This window comes from Halichoerus grypus, chromosome 1 (genome assembly GCF_964656455.1).
Source record: "Halichoerus grypus chromosome 1, mHalGry1.hap1.1, whole genome shotgun sequence".
Lineage (NCBI taxonomy): Eukaryota > Metazoa > Chordata > Mammalia > Carnivora > Phocidae > Halichoerus > Halichoerus grypus.
In genome coordinates, this window is record NC_135712.1 from 207,677,712 (window position 1) to 207,701,016 (window position 23,305).

At 51.1% G+C, this 23,305-nt stretch overlaps 2 protein-coding genes and 1 long non-coding RNA gene across 3 annotated transcripts; 1 reads left to right on the top strand and 2 right to left on the bottom strand.

The window, feature by feature from the left end:
• Window positions 1-1,628: 1,628 nt before the first annotated feature.
• LOC144379062 (uncharacterized) lies at window positions 1,629-10,997 on the bottom strand. The gene is made up of 3 exons (XR_013441177.1): window positions 5,503-10,997; window positions 4,642-4,766; window positions 1,629-3,546 (listed from the first exon to the last, which is right to left on the bottom strand). It is a non-coding gene; the product is annotated as an uncharacterized LOC144379062 (long non-coding RNA).
• A 4-nt stretch (window positions 10,998-11,001) lies between these two features.
• On the top strand, window positions 11,002-14,139 carry SYCE2 (synaptonemal complex central element protein 2). The gene is made up of 3 exons (XM_036110834.2): window positions 11,002-11,241; window positions 12,730-12,918; window positions 13,996-14,139. The coding sequence occupies exons 1-3, from the start codon at window positions 11,083-11,085 to the stop codon at window positions 14,041-14,043; spliced, it is 396 nt and encodes a 131-aa protein (XP_035966727.2). The 5' UTR covers window positions 11,002-11,082; the 3' UTR covers window positions 14,044-14,139.
• GCDH (glutaryl-CoA dehydrogenase) lies at window positions 13,375-19,540 on the bottom strand. The gene is made up of 12 exons (XM_036110824.2): window positions 19,439-19,540; window positions 19,214-19,343; window positions 19,088-19,123; window positions 18,656-18,799; window positions 18,450-18,512; window positions 17,985-18,155; window positions 17,140-17,269; window positions 16,841-17,057; window positions 16,254-16,357; window positions 15,839-15,964; window positions 15,363-15,523; window positions 13,375-13,906 (listed from the first exon to the last, which is right to left on the bottom strand). Exons 2-12 carry the CDS (start codon window positions 19,302-19,304, stop codon window positions 13,833-13,835), a joined length of 1,317 nt encoding a protein of 438 aa, XP_035966717.1. The 5' UTR covers window positions 19,305-19,343; window positions 19,439-19,540; the 3' UTR covers window positions 13,375-13,832.
• Window positions 19,541-23,305: the final 3,765 nt, after the last annotated feature.

Sequence of the window (23,305 nt, forward strand, 5' to 3'; positions counted from 1 at the left end):
ATTGCAAGGACTTCTTGGGGCTCAGCGCAGATGAACTGAAATCTAAGAATTAACGCAAAGACCGCTCGATTCCCCCAACCCACGTCTGGGCCGGGATCCTCTCACGTGGGCACGCACACGCACACAAACCACCCCCACCTCCGGGCGGCGCCGGCTGCGCGCGCAGCCTCTGGGACAGCCCAACCGCCGGTTAACGGCCAGCTCCGCCCCGCTGCTCGAGCAAGTTCTCAAAAAGAGGCGGGACCAGGAGCACGTGATGCAGCACGTGCGCGGGGGCCGTGTGAACCGGGGGGCGGGGCCAGCGCGTGCGCAGAGGGCTCGAAGGAGAAGGCGGGAAAAGACAGGATGGAGCGACAGGGAGTAAGCGACGCTTGTTTCCCTTCGCGAGGCGGGCGCCGGGCGGCGGGCGGACGGGCGGGGAACGGCCGCGATCTCGGGCTTCCCTGGCGGGCCCTAACCCAGCCGCTTGTCTCCTGCCATCGGGGCCACCCCTCGCCTGGCCGGGTCCCGATTTCCTGACTGACTGACCAGGCCCTGACTGACGGACGGGACTGTGTGAGCGACACGCTGACAGCCCGGGCCAGAAGGACAGACTCCCACGCATGGCTCGTGGCAGGAGCAGGGTAGACAAAGGCTCCGATATCCGTGCGCCGCACCCTTTTCTTATCTTCTTTTTCTCCTACCTCTTCTCCTTCCTCGGAGGACTCGAGCCGCCGCACACACCAGTTAGGAGCCCAGCACCCCTCCCGGCGCCTCTGCCCTCCCCCCAGCCCCTCCAGGTCTCCCCGCCTCTGTACTCTACAGCGTTCCAGGCGCAGGCCCTCCCACCACACGTCCCCGACCTCGTGGTGTCCGTCCCTGCCCCGCGCACCTCTCCTGCGGGTCCCCGGCCTTTCGGAGCGGCACACGGAGGTGCCCGGGGCCGAAGGGGCGGTAGGAGGGTATCTGACCCCTTCTCGCCCTTCCCTCTCTGGCCTCTCAAGCGCTGGCTGTGCTCACAGGTGGACGTGCCCCACGTAGAATGCAAGGACCAGCAGCCGCAGCCGCTGGGGGAGAGCAAGGAGCGGCAGCAGTGCGAGGAGAGCCGCGAAGACGAAGCCGGTCCGGGGTCAGCTAGGTGAGGAAGCACCCTGCAGGACGCGTCCACACAGACCCCTGGGTCCTTCTCGTTCACCCGGTTCTTCCACGAGACGCTGCCAGTCTGCTGTGGGTGCATTTGCTCCACGTACTGGTCAGGCATCTGCCATGTGCGTGGCATGGTTCCAAGTACTAGGACACAGCAGTGAGCTGACACTCTAGAGGAGGAGACAGACTGTAAACTCGGGAATATATAGTAGTCAGGAGATGCTAATGCAGTGTGGGGGCCGGTGGTGGGGGCAGGGGTGGAATAGGGAGAGAGTGCCAGTTTAGGTCAGAGGGTTAGGGAAGCCTTCGTGGAGGAGGTGACGAGTGAACCATGAGGCAGAACTATGCTCTAGACAGAGGAACAGCACCTACAAAGTCTGGGAGGAGGACTGTGCTGGAGGAGCCAAAGAGGGCGATAGTAAGAGATACAGTCACACAGGTAATGGGACTTTGGGTGTTAATTACCCATGAAAAGGTTTGGAATAGAGTGACATGGCAAGGACTATTGTTAATGAAGTTTTATTGGAATGTAGCCACGCTTGTCTATGGCTGCTTCTACAGTCAAGTTTTTGCAACTGAGACTACAGAACCCACAAAGCTGAAAAGATTTACTATCTGGCCCTTTGTAGAAGTTTGAAGTCCTCTGGACTAAGGTATTAAAAGCCTCCCTCTGGCTTCCATATAGAGAATAGATTGTTGAGGGCAGGAGTAGAAGCTGAGTACCAGTGAGGAGGCAATTGGAATCATCTAGGTGCAAGATGACTCCAATTTGGCCCATGGTGGATCTATTGAAGTGATGAGAAGTCAGATTCTGGATATATTTAAGAAGGTAGAATTGACAGAAATTGCTAATGGATTAGTTGATGGAGTTGAAAGAGCAGCATCAAGGATGACAAAAAAAGTTTTTGTCTTGTACATTTATTTATTCACCAAATATATCTTGAGGGTCTGCTTTGGCCAGACACTGATGATGAGCATGCAGCAGTGAACAAATCAGAATTTCTGCTCTCTTGGAGCTTGCTTTCTTTCACTTAGCAGTATGCACTTAAGGTTCCTCTATATCTTTTCATGGCTTAATAGCTCATTTCTTTTTAGTGCTGAAAATATTCCATTGTCTGGATGTCCCACAGTTTGTTTATCCATTCACCTACTGGAGGACATCTTGGTTGCTTCCAAGTTTTGGCAGTTCTGAATAAAGCACTATAAACATTCTTGTGCAGGTCTTTGTGTGGACTCAAGTTTTCAGTTCCTTTGGGTAAATACCAAGGAGCACCATGGCTTGATCATATGATAAGAATATATTTAGTTTTGTAAGAAACTGCCAAACTGTCTTCCAAAGTGGCTGTGCCTGTCATCAATGAAAGAGAGTTCCTGTTGCTCCACATCCTTGTCAGCACTTGATGTTATCAGTGTTTTGGATTTTCACGATTTTAATAAGTGTGTCGTAGTATCTCATTGTTGTGTTGATTTGCAGTTTCCTGGAGAGATATGAAGTTACACATCATTTCATATGCCTATTTGTCATCTGTATGTCTTTTCTGGGGAGGTGTCCAGATTTTTTGCCCCTTCTTTAATCAGGTTGTTCGTTTCCATATTGTTTTTAAGAGTTCTTTGTATATTTTATTTTATTTTATTTTTTTTTTTTTAAGATTTTATTTATTTATTTGACAGAGAGAGACATAGCGAGAGAGGGAACACAAGCAGGGGGAGTAGGAGAGGGAGAAGCAGGCTTCCCCGCGGTGCAGGGAGCCCGATGTGGGGCTCGATCCCAGGGCCCTGGGATCACGACCTGAGCCGAAGGCAGATGCTTAACGACTGAGCCACCCAGGCGCCCCCTTTGTATATTTTAAATACTTGTACTTTATCAGGCATGTGTTTCACAAAGATTTCCTCCCAGTTTGTGGCATATCCTTTCATTCTGTTGACGGAGTGTTTTGCAGAGCAGAAGTTTTTAATTTTGATGAAGTCCAACTTATCGATTTTTCTGTTGATATTATATCTAAGACGGTCCTCTAGATTTTTTTCCTATGATATCTTCCAGGAGTTTGATAGCTTTGTGTTTGACATTTAGGTCTGTGCTACATTTTGAGTTAGTTTGTGTGAAAGTATGGGGTCTGTGTCTCATTCTTCTGTCCACGGCTGTCCAGTTATTTCAGCACCATTTGTTGAAAAGACTCCTTTCTCCATTCAATTTTCTTTGCTCTTTTGTCAAAGATCTGTTGACTATATACATGTGGGTCTATTTCTGGGCTCTCTATTCTGTTCCATTGATCTATTATCTATTCCTATACCAGTACCACACCATCTGGATCACTGCAGCTTTATAGTAAGTCTTGAGGTCAAGGAACATCAGTCCTCCAACTTTGTTCTTCTACTTCAATATTGTCTTGGCTATTCTGCGTCTATTGCCAAGCTGATTTTCTAAAAAAGAGAGATAGACAATAATAATAACAATAAAATAATGTGATTTCAACTGGTGGCAAGTGCTGTGAAGAAACAAAATAGAGTACGGAGCAACTAGAGTGATAGGGAGTTTAGAGTAGTTAGAGAAGAGCTCTAAGGAGGTTACATGACAAGGAGCAGCCAGGAAGTCTCAGGGGGCCCAGATATGCCAGGCAGAGTAAAAGTCTCTGAGGTATGAATAAGCTTGGTGTGCTCACAAAACAGTCATAAGATCAGCATATCAGCATTGTGATTGGATGCAGAGGGATACCCTAAGTCCACGGGACAGATGCACTCATACCCTCCCAGTGCTTCCATTTGACCGAGAGGCAGATACTTACAAGTACTGACACAGAAGGGATTGGGGTGCTGGGAAAACATTTCCCCTGGGGGCAGCCAGCCGCGAATGGGGAGCCAGAGACAGCGCCCTTGAAGAAGCAATGCTGAATCAAAAGGTAAGGGAGAATGGATGTTGAGTGGCCATGGGGGTGGGAGGAGGGGCTGAGAAGAGTTTATGGGAAGGTCCTCTGGCTCAGGGAGCTGAAGGCAGGCCAGTATGGCTGGGTGTGGTTGTGAGTGCAAGAGGAGCACTGGACGGCTTGGCAGAGGCCAGGTCACAGGGCGTTTTGTCAGCTATGGACTTTATTAAGAGGACTTTTTTGGTAATAGCTTGAGATATAATTCACATACTATACAATTCACCAACCTAAAATGTATAATTCAACTGTTTTTAGTACATTCAAAGAGCTGTGCAACCATCACCACAGTCAACTTTATAACATTTTCATCGCTCCAAAAAGAAACCTTGCACCCCTAACCATCATCCCCCGTGTCCGCATGGTGTCTGCCTCTTCCCCAGCCCCTGGTAACCACTACTTTCTGTCTCTATGCATTTGCTTCTGCTGGACATTTCATATAAGCAGAATCATACACTTGTGTGGTCCTTTGTGACTGGCTTCTTTCACTGAGCATAATGTCTTCAGGGTTTATCCACATTGTAACATGTATCAGAATTCCATTACTCTATATGGCTGAATAATATTCCATATTATGGACGCACCACGTTTTACTTACCCATTCATTGGTTGATGGACATTTGAGTTGTTTCTGCATTTTGGTTCTTGTGAGTAATGCTGCTGCGAATATCCATGTATGAATTTTGGCATAGACATACATTTTCATTTCTCTTGGGTAGATACCTAGGAGGCGAATCACTGTGTCAGAGAAGTGCCATGTTCTGGTTCCTGTTTTTAAAAGACACTGGCTGCTTTGTGGAGAATGGGTGGGACCGGGCATGAGTGGACATGGGGAGATCAGGTGGGAGGCTCCTGTGGGGGTAGCATCTAGCAGAGCAGACGGAGAGAAACTTTTATGGGGGTGGGGATCATTTAGTGAGGCATGAGGAAGGGGATGAACCGAGGATCTCTCCCGGCTAGTGTGCTACCAGACGGAAAAGGCCGGTGTGTCAGGCATTGTGATTGGCAGCAGGGATACCCCTGCTGTGTTGTGCTGGAGCGGGCTCCTCCCAGCTCACAAGAGCCAGTTCTACACATCTCTTCCCAATATAGCATTTAGCCATTTTATGTTGGTAGCTTGAAATTGGCTATAGTGGGAGTTTGCACCATGGAAATTGGCAAACACTACAAATCAGGCCTTTTTTCTCCCCCACAGAGAGCCACTTGCTAAATGTTTACTAGCACACCTCTTTCTCCCCACTTTGGACTGGTTTCCAGCAAGTAATGGTTTCCGTGGCAGAGGCAAGAACATGAGTTCCATTTTGCCCTTATTGAGCTTGAGGTGACTGGGGACATGCACGTGAACATGTCCAGCATACAGCTGGACTTGCTGACCTGGAACTCAGGGTGGGACAAGGGGCTGGAGATGGCACCGTGGGAGTCACCGTTTCAGTGGCAGCTGTGGGGTGAATGAGCTTACCTGGGGAAGGAGTGAGACAAGGCCAGGCTCAGGACAGGGCCCTGAGGACTCTAGGTATAAAGCCAGCTTCCCCCGACCTCCAGATTCCTCAGTTGTAAAGCAGACTACAAGGTGGAATGGTTTCTAGGTGTGTACTATCAACTGGAGACCAGAAAAAAGAAGGAAATGACTGCAGTCATTTGTTTGATATCATCTTCCTGCAAATAGGGTGTTTAGACCTGGATATAAGTGGCAAAGAGACATAGACAATTGCATATTAAAGACTTCAAGGAGTTCCACTAGAGCTTTGGGCTGAAAAAACAGATGGATTAGAACCAGTGCAAGGGCCAATTAATAGATCCAGCAGCAGACACTCCGCGACATGATTAAAATGTGAACACATTTCGGGAAAGAAAAGCAGAGGGTGAGGAACGGGCTCAGTAGCTTTGATTCAAACCTTCCCCTTCCCCCTTCCTGGCTGTACTTCAGCAAAACCTCATTTCGCCCAAGCACCAGAGATTCTGTTGTGTTCCTCCTTGAATGTTTGATTAGCTTGTCTCCCTCCTGGGACTGCCGCCTGTGGTGGTCATAAGTGGCTGGCGGCTTGTTTACTTGTATATCTGTTAGAGGCCACGGAGGGAGGGCCCCACCAGCGGGCGGCTCTGGCTCATACGCCTGCCAATCACAGCTTTACCTGGAGTGAACAGATGGTCTCTTCACTTAGACCCATTTCCTCACCGTACCCGGGCCCCCTGCCAGCGTGGGCCCTGCTCAGAAACTATGTCCTAATCCTCGCAGCTGAATTAGGGACTCCTTAGAAGGATAGACTATAATAGATGAGCGTGGTGAAGTGTTCACAACCCCCACCCCAAAGCCCCCCTGCTGGACCCCTCCGTGGGGCCATACACACCCAACCTGCTTTGTTGGGCCTACTTCCATTTGCTGGCCCCCATCCAGGGTTGGGCAACAGAAGCAGGTCTGGGAATGGAGGAAACCAGTGAAGAGGACATCGTGCATTTTGTTTATTAAAGTTAATTGGTGAATGCAGGCCCAGGGAAGCCTATGATTCATTAGCATCCTGATGAATATGCAGCTGCTGAGTATTAAGAAAAATGAAATGGAAAGAAAGAAATCCCCAAAGGAGAGGTTGGAAAAAATCAAGAAGCTCTCTGCAGACATCTGATGCAGGCCCTTGTACCACAACAAAATTTGAATGAGATGAATTCAAGTGATTTTTCACCATTTTCATAGCTGCCATGAAAACCATTCCAGCCTCATCCCTGGAGCCTGAGAAAGGAGCGACTTTGAACTGTTAGCAGCGCAAGCAGGTTGTTAGCAATTGCATAAAAAAGAAACACCTGTTTTTATCATTGATTTTAAATTCAGATCCTTACACAGTTGGGACAAAGCAACTGTGGGTACAAGGAGGTTTGTGAGTGGGAATGTTACACATGGCTCTGGAAGAAGTTCATTCCTTTATATATTCAGTGAATATTTGTGCGCCTTTGGGATGCATAGAATGCCGTCCCCACCCTGAGCGTGCAGTGTCCTGGAAGGAACCAATGTGTGTAAACCGTGGCAGTGTTGTGATTAGTAAGCGGAGGTGCTGTGGGGGTGCACTAGCAGAAACTCCGAATGGTGAAGTTGCAGGAAGGGAAAGTCATTTCAGGCAATGGCTAATGGGTTTGGTGATGTGAAATGTTCCAAATTGCTCAGAGTGGAGGGTGGAAAGGGAAGGTGGCAGCCAGGGCCCTGGAAGGCCTTGTGTGCTGTGCGAGGGAGTTTACTTGATCCTGTGGCAGGTGGGGGCTCTCAAGCTGTCAAGCAGGAGTAGGACATCAGATTGCAGTTTCGAAGGTCCCTAGAGACCAGGTGAGAAATGATAGGTGTGGAGTTGCAAGTGATTAGGTAGAGAGGAGATGATAGGTTTGGGAGAGATTAAGGGGGTGGAAGGGAGGATTTTCTGACAGGATGTGGTGGACAGAGAGAAGCTGGACTCCAGGCTAACTGTTAAGTTTCTGGCATGGGAACCAGGTGGCTTTTGGTGTCATTCATAGAAGGGGAAGGAGTATGGCAATGTCGGTATGCCCATTTGGAGTTTGAGATGCCTCTGGGACAGCCAAGTGGAGAGGGCCTGGAGGTAGTCAGATACATTGTTGGGAGCTCAGGAGACAGGTATGGGCAGAGGATGAACTTGGGGGTTGTGGAAGGTGGATGGTACTGAAAGCCTTGCTAGTCATTCATTCATTCATTCCATGCCCCTTTATTACTCCTATCATGAGGCGTAGGTATTATGGACATGAAGATGAGTGACACATGGCCCAGTCCTCCCAGAGACTACATGGGGAGGCTGAGGTGCAGGCCCTTACGCTGTAGGTGCTGTGTGCATGTAACTCAGCCAGGGAAGACTTTCTAGAAGAGGCAGGATATAGGCAGGAAAAAGGACTGGCTATAAGGGTGCCTTTGAGGAATGACAGGTTATACATTGTGAGGTGGTGGGTGGGGGTTTGCAGGAAAGGCCAGTAGGGAAGAGGTTTGGGGGTCCTGGCTTCAGAGCAAGGGTGTGAACGATGGGGTGAGCAATGGTGTGAAGAGAAGAGAGCAAGGCCAGCGACAGAGCCTGGGAACGCTGACCTGTTGGGAATGGCAGGGAAGGGTGGTCAGTAGCACCAGCCGCAGCCAGTAGGTCAAGGGAATTACGGTCTGCCAGGTGCAACTGGGGACCTTGGCAGGAGACGCTTCATTTGATAACTGGGGTAGGAACCAGTGGGCGGAGAAGAGAGTGAGAGGTGAGAAAGTGTGCTCAGAAAGTGCCAGCAGCTCTTTCTAGAAGAGCTACATGGCTGTGAAGGGGAGGAAAGAAGGAGGAGGCTGGCTGAGGGATACCTCGTGTTTGAGGGGAGGGGTGTGTATATGTGTGCTGTTTTAAAATGTAAAACTGGGGATGACACGTCCCGGAATGGGTCAGCCCAAGGGAGAGGTCAAAGGTACAAGAAGAGGGTGAGGTACACAGGGGAATGGGATTGGGAGCCCCACAGAGGCATGGAACCCTTTTCCTGCCTGCCAAATAGGGAGTTTGGAAAGAGGAAGGGTGGTTATGGATCCATTTGTTGGGGGGGCAGTGGAGGAAGTTATTGGCCTGCACTATTTCTGTATCTCCTCAGGGTGAGGGGAGGCAAGTGTGCGGTCAGGGACAGGAGAATTATGAAGGTTTGGAATGGCTGGTAAGAATGAGAGGAGGTGACCAGAGCACAGACAGGATGCCCAGTGACCTTGAGGACCTCCCAGAGGCTAGAGAGCTAGACTCTGCAGTGACCCTGTTCACAGGATCATTATTTCCTCCAGTGTCATTCAAGTTCCTAAGTTTGAGAAAAGATATGATGCTTGGTTATGGAGAGCCAGGGTGGGGTTTTGGTGTGGGTGTGACACAGGGGTGAAGGGAAGGGGGCTGAGGCCCCCAGCTGAAGACTGTAGTGATAGAGCCCCTGGTTTAGGCTGAACAGGAGGGCAGTCAGTGCTGAGGTCTCAAGGAAGTCAAACACCAGGTTTTCTTGAACCCATGTCCACAATTCCATTATCATCATGCAAAGCATGGCTGTCTTTTCAAGAGCCATCCACTTTGTGTTTTTTCACATGCATCCAAATGTTACAGAAGTCTGAAAGTTAAACTGTCAGTGTGTGGGGTGAGGGGGCCTGGCTGGCTCAGTCAGTAGAGCATGGGACTCTTGGTCTCGAGGTTGTGAGTTCAAGCCCCAAGTCAGGTGTAGAGATTACTTAAAAATAAAATCATAAAAAAAAAAGAAAGAAAAAAAGAAAATATGTGTCCCAGGTCTGAATTAATCTCCTTCTGCCTCAGTTCCCTGTAGGAAAGTAGTAATTGCAAGCTAGGAGGCCATAAACTCCTTAGTGAACCTTTGTCCTGAATGCTCAGGAAGGCTTTAGTTTGTCTATTGTTTTCTAGCTGACATAAGTCTTTGCTATAGATTATCTGCCTCAGAGACACACTTTCCCATCTTGATAAATGCATTGACCACACACACGTGTCTTGCCTTGGAGGCTGATGAACTTGCATGCTTTGTATGAGGCCAGAGGAGGGCGGAATAGATCAGATGGAAGGCGTCCTTCATTCATTCAACAAACAATGGAAGATTTACTATGTGGTGAGTGCTGGGAATTCAGAGATAAACAGGACACAGCCTTCTGGGGAGATAGGGATAGAATCTGTGACAAGCACATGCAGTGATAGAGACAGGCACAGGGTCATGGACAGCTTCTCAAGGGAGGCATTGGTGTGGGCTCGGTCTCACAGGTCAAGTCAGAGAGCAAGCACAAAGCCACAGAGGCAGGAAGCGATCTGGCAAGGAGTACTCAAGGACCAGGACGCAGCTGAAGTCTTGGGCCTGAGAACTTTCATGCAGGCAAGAACTCTGGCCACCCAGGCTCTTGTGCTCAGGGGTTTTACTGTGCTTGTATCCTGAGCCAAAAGGAAGAGCTTAGGCAGTCAGGAAACCACCAAGAAAAATAGTTTTATGGAGAAAGCATCCAAAAATCAAGATGTAATTTTCTGAATAATCAGTGCCTGGCTTGGGGTCTTGGCCAACTTTACGGTTGCTTGTGAACTGGTGTACACAGGAACTGTTCTGTTGGCACCTCTGAGTTGCAGCCATTAAGAGCTGGAAGGACCTCAGAGGGCAAAGAAACTGAGGACCCAGGGGCAGCAGGACATGGGCTGGGGAGTCAGGCCAGCTGGGTGCCACACCCAGCTCTATCACACATTGGCCAGTGACCCTGGGAGAGTGACACACCGACTCTGCGTCCTCAGCTATGAGGTAGGTAAAGATGATTGAGTGGACCAACCCCAAACCATGGTCAAGAGGATGCAGCAAGACAAGGTGTGCAGCTTAGCACCGTGCCTGACAGACGGAGTGCTTACAGATCAAATAAAGCAGAGATACAGAACAAAAAAAAAAAAAAGAAAGAAAGAAAGAAGGAAGGGAGGGAGGAAAGAAAGGAAGGAAAGGGAGGGAGGGAGGGAGGGAGGGAGGAAGATGTACCTTAAACATTTTATCTTAATTTAAAACACCAAGGGGTCTGCTAATAAGAGTGCAACTTTTTTTTTTGCATAAGTTTCATTCATATTGCATTACCCACAATTTCCACTTCTTTGTTTTTAAATATTTTATTTAAAGTAGGCTCTACACCTAATGTAATCTTTGCCCCAATCTATAGTTGTTGATATACTATAAATAGTATAACTGACACTCATTGCAAAGCAACAAGTTGGTGTAATAACATGATAGTGGGCTTTGGAGTCCAGCAGATACCCCTGTTCTGGAACTTTAGGTGGATTTTGTTTGTACCTCTGGTTCTGTTTCCTCAGTTATAAAATGGAGATGCTGTCCCTGCCTTCTCAGGGCAGTGTGTGAATGAAATAAGCAAGCGTCGCCCACAGGAGACACACAACACTGGCTCCCCTCCCACCATAGAGCTAATTCAGATCAGCACTCTTGGGAGAGTTTGGTGTTGACCTCAGTCTCCTGTACTTTCAGAAGTCAGGTTTCTAGCCCCTCTATCGCCACCTCCAGTGCCAACCGCCGGCTGATGATGCTAGAAGGGAAGTCAGTATCCTACTTTTCCTCTCTGGAGTCAAGCATCGACATCCTGAAGAAGAGGGCCCAGGAGCTGATTGAAAACATCAATGAGAGCAGACAGAAGGACCACGCGCTCATGACCAACTTCAGGGACAGCCTCAAGATCAAGGTGACAGATTCTCCCACACACTGCAAAGCCCCAGGGGTCAGGGGGAAGGAGTCCTATGTAAAGGGTGAAAAAGGAAGGGAATGAGCTGCTGCTGAGTGTCTTTGAGGCTCTAGGCCTGTTGCTCAGCAAGCTGCAAGTAGTACCTCATTTCCCCCTTACAACAGTCCTGCCAAGAGATCAGACCCGTTTTATAGATGGTAAAGTAAGGTTTGGAAATAATTTGCCCAAATGAAAGAGCCAGGATGAGGAACAAGGGTCCATCTGCACCCGCAGCCCACCCCTTTTATTTCATGCCAGGGCTGATGGCCATGGGAGTAGGGGCTGAGGCACAGCCTGCATTGTCACACCCATTTGTCCTCCAGAAATTGGTTTGTGGGGCACCCGGCTGACTCAGTCGGTAGAGCATGCAACTCTTGATCTCAGGGTTGTGAGCTTGAGCCTCACGTGGGGTGTAGTAATTACTTAAAAACAAAAATCTTTCCAAAAAAAAAAAGTGGAATGGTTCGTGATGGGAGGGTAAGGTTCCCTTGACATGGCGGGGCCTTAAAGTGTCTACTAACAAAGCCAGATATTATGTTCAGGTCCAACATTAATGATTGTCCTGGATGTTTCTTCAGAATGCATAATGAATCCTATGAGTGGGACAGCTTGTTGGTCACATATGGGACACATATTATGCATCTTTCAATGACAGGCTGACTTTTTTCCCTTCTCCCTCCTCCCATCCCTACCAGTACACACCTGGTACATCAGAGAAAACTTAGAAAGTAGAAGAGTATAACATAGCAGAAAAAATAGAAAACATTCCTATGATCTCACTACCCAGAGGCTACTTTGTCACATGTTTTCTTCCGGTTTCCATTGCATATTTTCTTCCTAACCTGTCTGAGCCTGTACTATATACATAATTTTGTATCTTCCTTTAAAAAAAAAAAATCAAGGGGCACCTGGTTGGCTCAGCCATTAGGGTCCTGGGGTCCTGGGATCGAGCCCCGCATCTGGCTCCCTGCTCCGCGGGAAGCCTGCTTCTCCTCCCACTCCCCCTGCTTGTGTTCCCTCTCTCACTATCTCTGTCTCTGTCAAATAAATAAATAAAATCTTTTAAAAAAAAAATAAAATCAATATATAGGCAATTTCACTTCCAGTCACTGGAATTGTTTTTACCATTTTTATAAAATAAATTGCAGGGGCACCTGGGTGGCTCAGTCGTTAAGCGTCTGCCTTCGGCTCAGGTCATGATCCCAGGGTCCTGGGATCGAGCCCCGCATCGGGCTCCCTGCTTGGCGGGAAGCCTGCTTCTCCCTCTCTCACTCCCCCTGCTTGTGTTCCCTCTCTCGCTGTGTCTCTGTCTGTCAAATAAATAAATAAAATCTTTAAAAATAAATAAATAAAATAAAATAAATTGCAGAAATCTTAGCAAGCCACTTAAAACAAATGTCTTATGATGCCTCGTTTGATTTTCTAAAAACATGCTCTATTTTTTAAAAGGTTTCAGACCTGACAGAAAAGCTAGAGGAGAGGATGTATCAGATTTATAATCACCATAACAAGATCATTCAGGACAAGCTCCAAGAGTTCACCCAGAAAATGACAAAGATCAGCAATTTGGAAACAGAGCTCAAACAAGTGTGCCACACTGTGGAGACAGTGTACAAAGACCTGTGCCTCCAGCCTGAGGTATGACTAAATGCATGCATGTGGGTGCCACCTGAGGAAGGCTAAGACGAAAGTAAATGTCAACACAAACCAAGGATGTTAGCACCGTGCCCAGCCCTAAACCCCACAGGGCCCACTCTCACTGCAAAACCCTTGATGCTCCTGCCACCTCCCCTGTGGCCCCAGGCTCCCTCTGAGGCGGTGTGTCTGAGCTGAGAAGCTAGACAGTTGTTATTTCCCACCACTGTGTGGTCAGCTCTGTGGTGACAGGACAGAAAGGACAGTGTCTACAGCCCTAAGCCCCGGTCAGTGCCTATCCAGGGTTATTACAGCAGAGCCCAAGACTCTGACACAGGCCACACTACTTAAGGGAGAAATACCTACCACATATCCAGTCACCTCACAGTCTCCACATTTTTCCTGTGACTAAAATGACTTTGTGGGTGGTTACAATTAAATGTGGCCCACACCTTGGGGTCAGACATGCAGACTTTATTATTCTCTCTTTCACTCTCATTCTGCTCCAACATCCAGCGTAAGGCACTTACCCTCAAGATGGGAGGGTCAGAGGGCACACAGTGAACTCTTGGTGTGTGGGGGATTTGCTCAGTCAGACACCAGAGGTTGCTTCCATGTCACTCTCCTTCCCTCTTCCTGCTCCCCTGTCAAGAGAAGCTTCTGTTCCAAGATAAGTGGAATCCATCCCCGTCCACGGTTAAAAGTGGGTTGAAAAACTTGGTACAGAGAGTCCCATCTCCTTTTTAAGGAACACATTTGAATGACTTCAAAGGGAAAATTTTGATAATTAAGAATCAGTGTCTCTCACTTCCCACTATAAAAATTGGCTCCATCTGCCACCTCCCTGAGTAAGCTCAGAGCACAGCATTTCCCTGGGAAGGAGCTTGAGACCATCTGGGCTCCCGGGTGAAGTATGTTCACTTGCTGGCCGTGAACGCCTGGATCCCTGTGATTGCCCTTCCAAGGATCAGAGCATGAATGTCATGAGTGCCTGGACAAGATAAATACAGAGTTGGTTTGGAGTCTGAACAGCTCACAACCTCCCTTTAAAGTCAATCTTCATGTCCCTCCTCCCCCTAGGCTACTACTTTGGAAGAAGAACAGGCCCACAAAGATGACGAACGCTGAGAGCTACCGGGAGAGAGTCCCCTCTTGGTGACAGCCACCAAGAGAAGGCTAAGAGGCCACCATTTGGGCCATGCCGAGAAAATTGTTTTTCACAGTTCTGTAATGCATCTTGGCAAAAAAAAAAAAAAAAAAAAAAGCCCTAGAATCCTTGTGCTCGACCCAAAACTTCAAGTCCAGCCCTGGCAATGGGCCCAGCTTTGGTGCTCCCCACACTTGGCAGATTCACCCCACCCAACCCTGCACAGTTGGTTAAACGTTTGATTTTCAACCCGTTCACGCTTCTTTCCCACAGAGGTTGAGAAAGCTGATGAGCTCTGTGGAGATATGTCAGGCCCTTTCTTACCTACAGAAGGGATGGGAAAGCAAACATCAGATAAATTGCTTGTCCCAGCTGATCTCTCCCATCCTAAAGCCGCCACCCCACATCTCACTCTCAAGTCTGGGTAACATTTTACAAGCCTCAGTGCTCTCCTTTGCTCTTCCTCAGTTTAACGGGGTGGACGAGATTACTACCTCCCTTTTATGGAGCAAAATAATTATGTTTACTTCCCAAAGTGCAAATCTGACCCCATCCCTCCCCTGCATAAAACTCCCTGAAAGCCCCCCTCTGCTTGTCCTCAGGGTCATTCCCACACCAGTAGGATCCCCCCAACCCCAACCCTCCCTCTTGCTGTTTCTGGAATGTCCCATCCAGAATAGCACACAGAAGCTATTTCACTGTCTCTGCCCAGGTTGCTACACTTCCCTTCAGGCCTAACATGGTCCCACTTTCTCCCCAAGATGAGCACTTGTACCCCTTTACATCTCTCCCTATTTCTGCCTGGCTCACACAAGATTGTACTTTTTTTTCTTTTTAATTGTCTTTTTCCATGTCTGTTTTCCCGTGAGGAAAGGGGTTTTGGGCCCCATGCAAGTTACAACCAGTCGCCAGGTGCAGACACGACAGCCTGACAATGATTTATCTTTTTTCTCTTAACATAAAATGGAGTGGTGATTCCTGTGTGTAGCTGCACTTTTGCTCCCTGGCACCCACCAGCTCACTAGGCATTGTGCCCCACTCCAGGGATGCCCGAGGAGATAGTAAAGCAATCTGGGGAGCACCCCTCCTCCCAATCACCATGGGGGAAAGGACTGAGAGCATTTCACTTCCCCAGTCCCTCTGTGAGCCACTCCAGATGAAGAACACGGGTGGGACTTGCCCCAGGTCACACTGCTAGTGATGACAGCTGGGTGCAGGACTCAGGCGTGCTGTCCCCACCCTTCTTCTCTAGACAGTGAGGCCACTGTGACACTCCTCCCCCCAGAGACCCAGCCCCTACCTTCATAGGTGTTCACAGCCTCCAGGTTCATGGCATGCCGGATCACGTGATACTCATCAGAAATCCCATTCCCCCCTAGTATGTCTCGGGCCTGGCGGGCGATATCCAGGGCCTTCCCACAGTTATTCCTCTTCAGCAGGGAGACCATTTCCGGAGTGGCCCTGGGAGTGGCACAGACACGTCACACAAGTATGGGATCACAGCTGACCCCAGGCATCCCTAAGCCCTGGGCAAACCCAGCCAGGGGAGAAAATTCCCCAAGTTATAGTCACAGCAGCAGACACTGAGCTCCCAGTAAGGGATAGGCAGGCAGTCCTGTCCCATCAAGGCCAAGAAGGAAAGAAGGGACAGGTCCCCAAGGGGCCACCAGGCACGAAAGACCTTTCTCCCCAGGACCAGCCACCACCACGTCCAGGAGGGGCACAGGGTCCCCTCCTTGCTGCCTACCCCCTGCTCCCCCAACACACAGCCCCTACTTGTCTTGATCCTTCAAGCGGCCAAGCTGCAGGCAAGCGTGAAGGCCCAGCGTGATCTCAGTGAGCATGTCTGCCAGCTTCTTCTGAATCAGCTGGTTCCTGGCCAGTGGGGCGCCAAACTGGATCCTAAGTGGGCAAGTTCAGGGTAAGTGTGGACATGTTCACCGCCCCCCAGTCCAGGAAGCCTTCCCAGGCTGCCTCAGTCCTCACTGAGTTCACCCTCGCCCTGTCACTGCTCAGTATCACCAATGTCACCAAGCAGTCAGCCCCTCACTGCTCAAGGACTTCCCTGGCCATTTCACCGAGTGGGGACTTAAGTCTGGTAGGCAGGGGAGGAGGAGTCACTGGTAGGGTAAGGGATGGAGCCCGTGCCCCCCCCACACCTCCCAAGAGATCTCATGGCAGCCCCACACACCTATCCAGGGTGTACTGCCGGGCCGTGTGCAAACAGAATTCAGCGGCTCCGAGCACGCCCCAGGCGATGCCAAACCGGGCATTGTTCAGGCAGCCGAAGGGCCCCTGTAGGGTCAAGAGAGAGGCCTCAGCCCCACCCAGGAGCTGAGAGGCCCTGGGCAGAACGAACTTACGTTGGGGGAAGCCCCCTCCCCAGACGTGCAGTCACTATAAACAGAGGGATTCAGGGCAGCCATTTCAATCACACAAGGTCCTGGCACCAAAGCTCATGCACACACAATTCTACCCAGCCCAGGATCTGAGTTGGATGCCCAGATCTAGGGGATGATGTAAGGAGACAGAAAGATGCACATGTATCAAAGGATTAAACTGGTTCAGGCCTGTATGTGTCCTCGGCAGAGCCAGTATAAGCAAAATAGTCACCCCAAAGGGGCAATTTCCAAACATCAGTGAGCCAGGCAGAAGCTCTCAGAATCACTTGTGTGTGGGCTCCACAAGCACAGGACTGCGTCCCCAGCGTGGGGCCTGCCCAAGGAAGTTGAACCAGCAGGTGACCTGATACCAGTTCCCAAGGTGGCCGCTGCTCACCGCCAGACCAGACACATCAGGCAGCACATTCTCCTCCGGCACCTCCACACTGTCCATGACGATCATGCCTGTGGACGAGGCCCGCAGGGAGAACTTGCCCTCAATCTTGGGGGCTGAGAGGCCCCGCATCCCCTTCTCCAGCAGGAAGCCCCGAATGCAGCTGTCTTCACACCGAGCCCATACTACAAACAGGTCGGCCACAGGTGAATTGGTGATCCTGGGGGGAGGGACAGGCAGTGAGGGTCTGGCCGCCTCCCTCCTGCCCCTGCCCACCTACCCGGGACACCCAGACCCCTCACCAGGTCTTGGTCCCATTGAGGGTGTAGCTCCTGTTGGATGGGTTGTGGCGGGCTCTGGTCTCCATGCTGCCAGGGTCACTCCCATGGTTGGGCTCTGTGAGCCCAAAGCAGCCCAGGAGCTCCCCCTTGGCTGCAGGGACAAGACAGGGTCACAAGTCTGCCTGTCCCCCACTCATCTCCTCAAATGAAAATTGTCAGCCTCCCCATCAAGCCAGGCCAAAGGCAGACCCAACTCTGTCCCCATGGCACTCTCAGGTGGTGGTGGTGTGCAGGGACACTCCTCCCCCGGGCCACAGTAACAATGCCATGATGGGGAGGGGCCCCACAGGAGTCAGGAAAGAGATAATCTGTCTTGAAGGCAGTGAAAAGGAGTTAAGCAGGAGGAGGAAGGGTGGAGAAGAGTGGTTCCAGTGAGGGTACAGATGTGCAAAGGCACAGTGGTACATTTGGAGAACGCCAAGTAGCTGAGTCTGGCTGAGGATGAGCAGTCAAGAGAATGGCCAGAGATGAGGTGGAACGGTCAGCAGAGGCCTGCCTACTCATGGGGGGCCTTGTGGACCCAGTCAAGAAATTAAGACTTTAAACTTTGGGCTGGGATGGGGGAACACAGCAAATCAGGAGGGAGATGATGGTGGTAAGAAGGGGGCAGAGTCAAGAGAGACCTAGGAGGGGTCAGTCAGGATCAGAGGTAGGGGTGAGGCCCACAGTCTGGCAGGGGATTTGGGTGGCCATTGGGGCTATCCTTGAGGTAGGGACAGAAGGCAGGCTCTGGGGACAGTCCCATTCCTAAGTTCCAGACCACTGCGGCGGTCTTCCTTCCCCAGGCTCTACAGGCAACTGCTCACCCAGCCGGGGCAGGTACTTCTGCTGCTGCTCCTTGCTGCCATAGGCGTAGATGGGGTGCATGACAAGGGAAGACTGGACACTCATTGCTGACCTGTAGCCACTATCCACCCGCTCCAGCTCTCGGGCTAGGAGCCCATAGGCCACAGATGAGACTCCAGCACAGCCATACCCTGGTCGGGGGGGAGGGGGAGGGAAGACAGGGCAATGGGAGACAAAGTCCTGCCCAGCTGGAACCAGTGTGATTCCTGGGGCCCAAGAGACAGAGCTATATAGGGGTGCCCAAGGAGGGGGCACCAAGCTGGCCCTAGTTTGAAGGTTTATTCATTTTTCCTCACAGCCACTTTCAGATGGAGGGATAACTAACAGCCTCGCTTTGCAGACTGGGAAACTCAGGCTCAGGGATAAGAAGGGGCTTTCCAGGACACAGTGGGGACTGCAGAGTGTGGAGATAAATCTGTCCCTACCTTTGATGGTGGGGCCCAGCACACCAAGCTCCCCCATTTCTGAGATGATCTCCCGGTGAAAAACTGGAAAAGACGGATGCCCAAACTCAGGCCCAGCCCTAGCCCACTGGAGCCCCCATCTCAGGGACAGAAGGGGCCCGGGACCCAGCTAAAGCAGGGAGAGCTGGTGTGCACAGTGGAGGGTGCCCACCCGCCCGCCGGAGCACCTTCGTTGCGATTGGCCAGCAGGATTCGGGGCATGAGGCGCTCCTGGCAATAGGTGCGGAAGGTGTCCCTGATGAGGATCTCATCCGCTGTCAGCTGCTCCTCCAGCACCAGCGGGTCTCTCCAGTCAAATTCAGGACGCGAGGCTGGGACAGAGAGCAGAGAGTGGGAGGGGGCTTGACTCGGCCCAGCCCACCCGACCACCGCACCCTCCTCTCCTGGAATCCTCAGCCCCACTCCGCCACTCCCAACTGGCTCCTGGTGGATGTGGGCAGTAAAGAGCACCGGCAAGACGGCATTTCTCCGGGAAGCCTCTGGCCCTGGCCACGCCCTGCCTCCCCTCCAGGGCAGCCCGCGGATTCTGGGACAGAGCCCACCCTGGGCAGACAGTTGGACAAGGGCCGCAGACGCCCGGCGCAAGGAGGGGTCCTTACACTTAGTCGCTCGGTTCTGTGTCTTCCCGCCCTTTTCTGCAAACACAGGACGGAAAAGTCACTCCGGAAAAGTCCCCCAAGCCTCCAGTTCCACCCTCCCCACCCTGCCCCCGACCCGGCACTGACCAGTCTGCGCCGCCGCCGAGCCCCACCCGCGCAGGAAGCTCAGGCCTGGTCCACGGCTCAACAGCCGCTCGGAGACCCTTCTCAGGGCCATCTGGGCAGCGGGCCGGCAAGCGGAGCAACCACGGCCAACCTGGAGGAGCAGGGGCGTCAGAGCGGAGTGGCTCCCACCGGCAGGCCCGGGCCCTGGCGCCACTCACCCCTCTCGCCCCTCTCGCGGGTGCTTACCTGGCGCCTCCCGGCTCACCGTACAGTCCACAGTAAGACTGGCAAAATCTTTTGACCTCTGGAGGGGGTGGGAGGGGCGGATGCCGAATGGGGCTTCTCATTGGTGTGTGCTAAGACCCGGCTCCTCCTCGGCTCTGCCTTTTAAAAGGGCCACGGCAGCCTTGCCTGTGGAGACGTGAGAGCCCAGGCCAAGGCATGTTCGAGGCTTTAAGAAGCAGAACAGGAAAGGGGCGGAAGGTGAGTGCGCCAAGCCAATTGGCCAGCTGTGTTCCTGTCCTGATTGGCCCTAGGAGGGGGCTTGGCCCACGCTTGATTGGTCAGTTGCAGGGGCCGTGTCCGGAGGAATTCTGGAGTTAAATGAGGAAACTGAGGCACAAGAAAAATGAGTCCTGGGAGCCTGGAGGGCAGACCTTGATGTCTCCTCTAATGGCTGCTGTGGGGAGCAGGGGGAGAGGGGGGCTCCAGTGGGCGATCTCAGCCCAGCCTAGCTGCTAGTCCGTCCCAGGAAGCACATGTAGCCCTGAGCGACGGTGTGTGTGACTTGTAGTGATTTCCGTGCGCTGTTGCTTCTTGCACCTAGGTCTGTGATTGTGCGGGACTGACTATGTATCTGTATGTGGGTGTGCCTACGACGTTGTGGGGGCGATTGTCTGTGGGCGGTTGTGTACCATTGTAACTGGCTGTGGCTGTGCGCCTGAATGTCTTTGCGCCAGGGTGGGAAGCTTGTGTAATGGTATTCCGTGCGATCGTGTGTCTGTATGTGTGATTCTGTGTTGTGATGGTTTTCTCTCTAGGTGTGGCTATTATTTTTGTGACAACATGACTGGATATTTATGTGTATGTCTGTGTGGTTGTCTACCTCCATGTGTCAGTGTGATTTGGTCTGTGTGCACTTGGACAGGACTGTGAGTGTGATATGAGTATATGCCTGAGTGAGTGGCTATGCTCACTTAGGTCACTTTGATGAGCATTTGTGTGATGTGCGTTTGAATTTGGGTGCACTGTGCTTGACCATCGCTGTATCTAAAAGGCACATATCTAGCATGACATGGCCTTTTCCCAGGTGGGGAAAGTAAGGCCCAGAAAGCAGAATGATCTTGCTCAAGGTTACCATAGGCCAAGTGCAGAGGCTGGTTCCCAGGCCAGGCCCCTCCCTGCCCACCAGGAACACATCTTCCCACATCAACATTCTAGCTAATTGTGTGTATAACATGTTCTACCTCACATACCATCTCTGAATGAGTGTGCTGGGAGTAACAGTGGGATTGTGTTCTGAATGTGACCACTGGCCTGCCTGTCCCCAAGTGCCTGGAGCCTGGGTGTCCCTAGACCCTCCCACTTTCTGGGTCCTTCTTGCCCTTAACATCCATATAAAACAGTTTGAGCCCTCCTCCTCACACAGTAGGGATTCCATCACCACCCTGAGATGTCCCTGATTCTGCATGGCTCTCATTCTTCCGGTCACCTCCCTTCTCCTGCAGCCAGTGGCCTCTCTCCCCCACCCCTTCCTTTCCCAAAGCTCCCTACCCTGAAGCTGGTGTGGGTGTCAGAGGGTGATGTCATTATCCACACCAGGAAACCCAAACTGAGTTTCAGGCCTTGTCACACTGGGAAGTCCATCATCCCTCCTGGCCACAGGCTCCTAGGGGACAAATGTGTCCAGCCAAATCCCCCCCCCCCTTCTTGCCTCCCGTTTTAGAGCCACACAGGCCTGTTTAGTGCCTCATCCCAAACCAAGGAGATCTCTCCCCAAGAGAGACTCTGATTTCTTCTCCAGGAACCCACTAATTCCAGCCATTTTATTTTATTGAGGCAAAATTCACATAACATAAATGAAGCATTTTTTTAAAAGATTTTATTTATTTATTTGACAGAGAGAGACAGCAAGAAAGGGAACACAAGCAGGGGGAGTGGGGGAGGGAGAAGCAGGCCTCCCGCTGAGCAGGGAGCCCGATGTGGGGCTTGAGCCCAGGACCCTGGAATCATGACCCAAGCCAAAGGCAGACACTTAACAACTGAGCCAACCAGGTGCCTCCATAAATGAACCATTTTAAAGTGAAAAATTCACTGGCATGTAGCACATTCACGATGTTGTGCAACCACCACCTCTATCTAATTCCAGAACATTTCCATCACCCCAAAAGGAGACCTTGTACCCATTAGCAGTCACTCCCCATTCCTCCTCCCCCTGCCCCTGGCAGCCACTAATCTTTATGTCTGTTTTGGTTTTTTTTTAAGATTTTATCTATTTATTTATCAGAGAGAGCACAAGCCAGGAGAGTGAGGCAGAGGGAGAAGCAGGCTCCCCGCTGAGTGAGGAGCCCGATGCGGGGCTCCATCCCAGGACCCACAGATCATGACCCGAGCCAAAGGCAGACGCTTAACCAACTGAGCCACCCAGGCGTCCCTGACTACCTGTTTTCTTTTTTTTTTTTTTTTTTTTTATTGTTATGTTAATCCCCATACATTACATCATTAGTTCTAGACATCCTGACTACCTGTTTTCAATTCTTTGGGATATATACCTAGGAGTGGAATTGCTGGGTCATATGGTAACTCTTGTCCAACTTTTGGATTGCTTAACTTTTGGAAGAATCATCAGACTTTTCCACAGTAGCTGCATTTTCCATTCCCACCAGCAGTTTACGGGGTTCCAATTTCTCTCTACATGGCCATCTTAGTGGGTGCATTGAGCTGGCTTTTATATTACTTGCTTCCCCCCTCCCTTTGTGGCACGTGATAATATTTTGCCTTTTTGTGCGATGCGTTTGTGATGCACCAGCTCTGATTGTGGGTCTGTGGTAATGTGTCTACATCTGGGCAGGGTTGTGCACTTTTCACTATCAGAGTGTGAGATTCCACGTTGGCAGGGTTGTCTTTGACTGGCCGCGCCCCCTATGGTTGGGGGGTAGCTGTGCAATTGTGTGAGCACTTACAAACTGTGACAGTGACCGGGGGCCTGAATATGTAAGGTGGTAGGTTTTCTACGGTGCCATGAATGGTTGTGTGTGATGTATAGGTGTGTGCATTACTACAGCATCGTGGGTTTGTGAGTGGTTGTGTGTTCCCATGTGTTTCTGGAACAGTGTGTGATTGTGGCGGTACCTGTCTGTGTGATTATGAATTCTGTGTCTGAGAGATCGTGTGACTACATCACTGTGTAACCAGTGCAGTGTATAGCTGTGTTTTTGTGCCTGGGAATTGGGTGTCTGTACAGGGCCTACATGATAGGCAGACGCACAGTTCCGTGTGCAGGGACTATATGGTCTGTGTGACTGAGGGGCCAGGAATCTGTGTCGCTATGTAACTGCCGACTGTGCGTGGATATGACCGTGAACTAGGTGTCTATGACGTGTCCGTAGCGTCCACCCGGGTTCCCAGGGCACAACAGTGCAGGCGCCCGGTGTAGAAGCTTGGATCCCACCCCCCCCATGTGGGGCAGCGATCAGAGAGCAGCCAGGCCTAGAGCAGGGGCTGCTGAGGGTCTCCTGCACATTCTCAGGTACTTCCTGTGGCCTGATCCGACCGTCCCATTTCACCCTGCAGAGGGGGTCACTTCCCCCGCCCCGGCCCCATCACACCGGAGCAACTGTGGTCACAGCAGCATCCCCCACACACACAGCCCAACTCCACGCAGCACCCCCCAGAGGGTCCATGGTCGACAGCAGGTGGCCGATTGGGAGGGGCTCCTCCTGGCACTGGGCTCAGGCCCTGGGAACTCACAATCCAGGCAATTTCAAACCAACCCAACATGAAGCCCCAGCCCCCAACCCTCCCACTCATCAGGAACAGAGCTTCGGCTGTTCTGGGCCCCCACCTGATAGCAGGCTCCAACATCTGGGGTGTCTGATAATGCTTGGCTTGGCA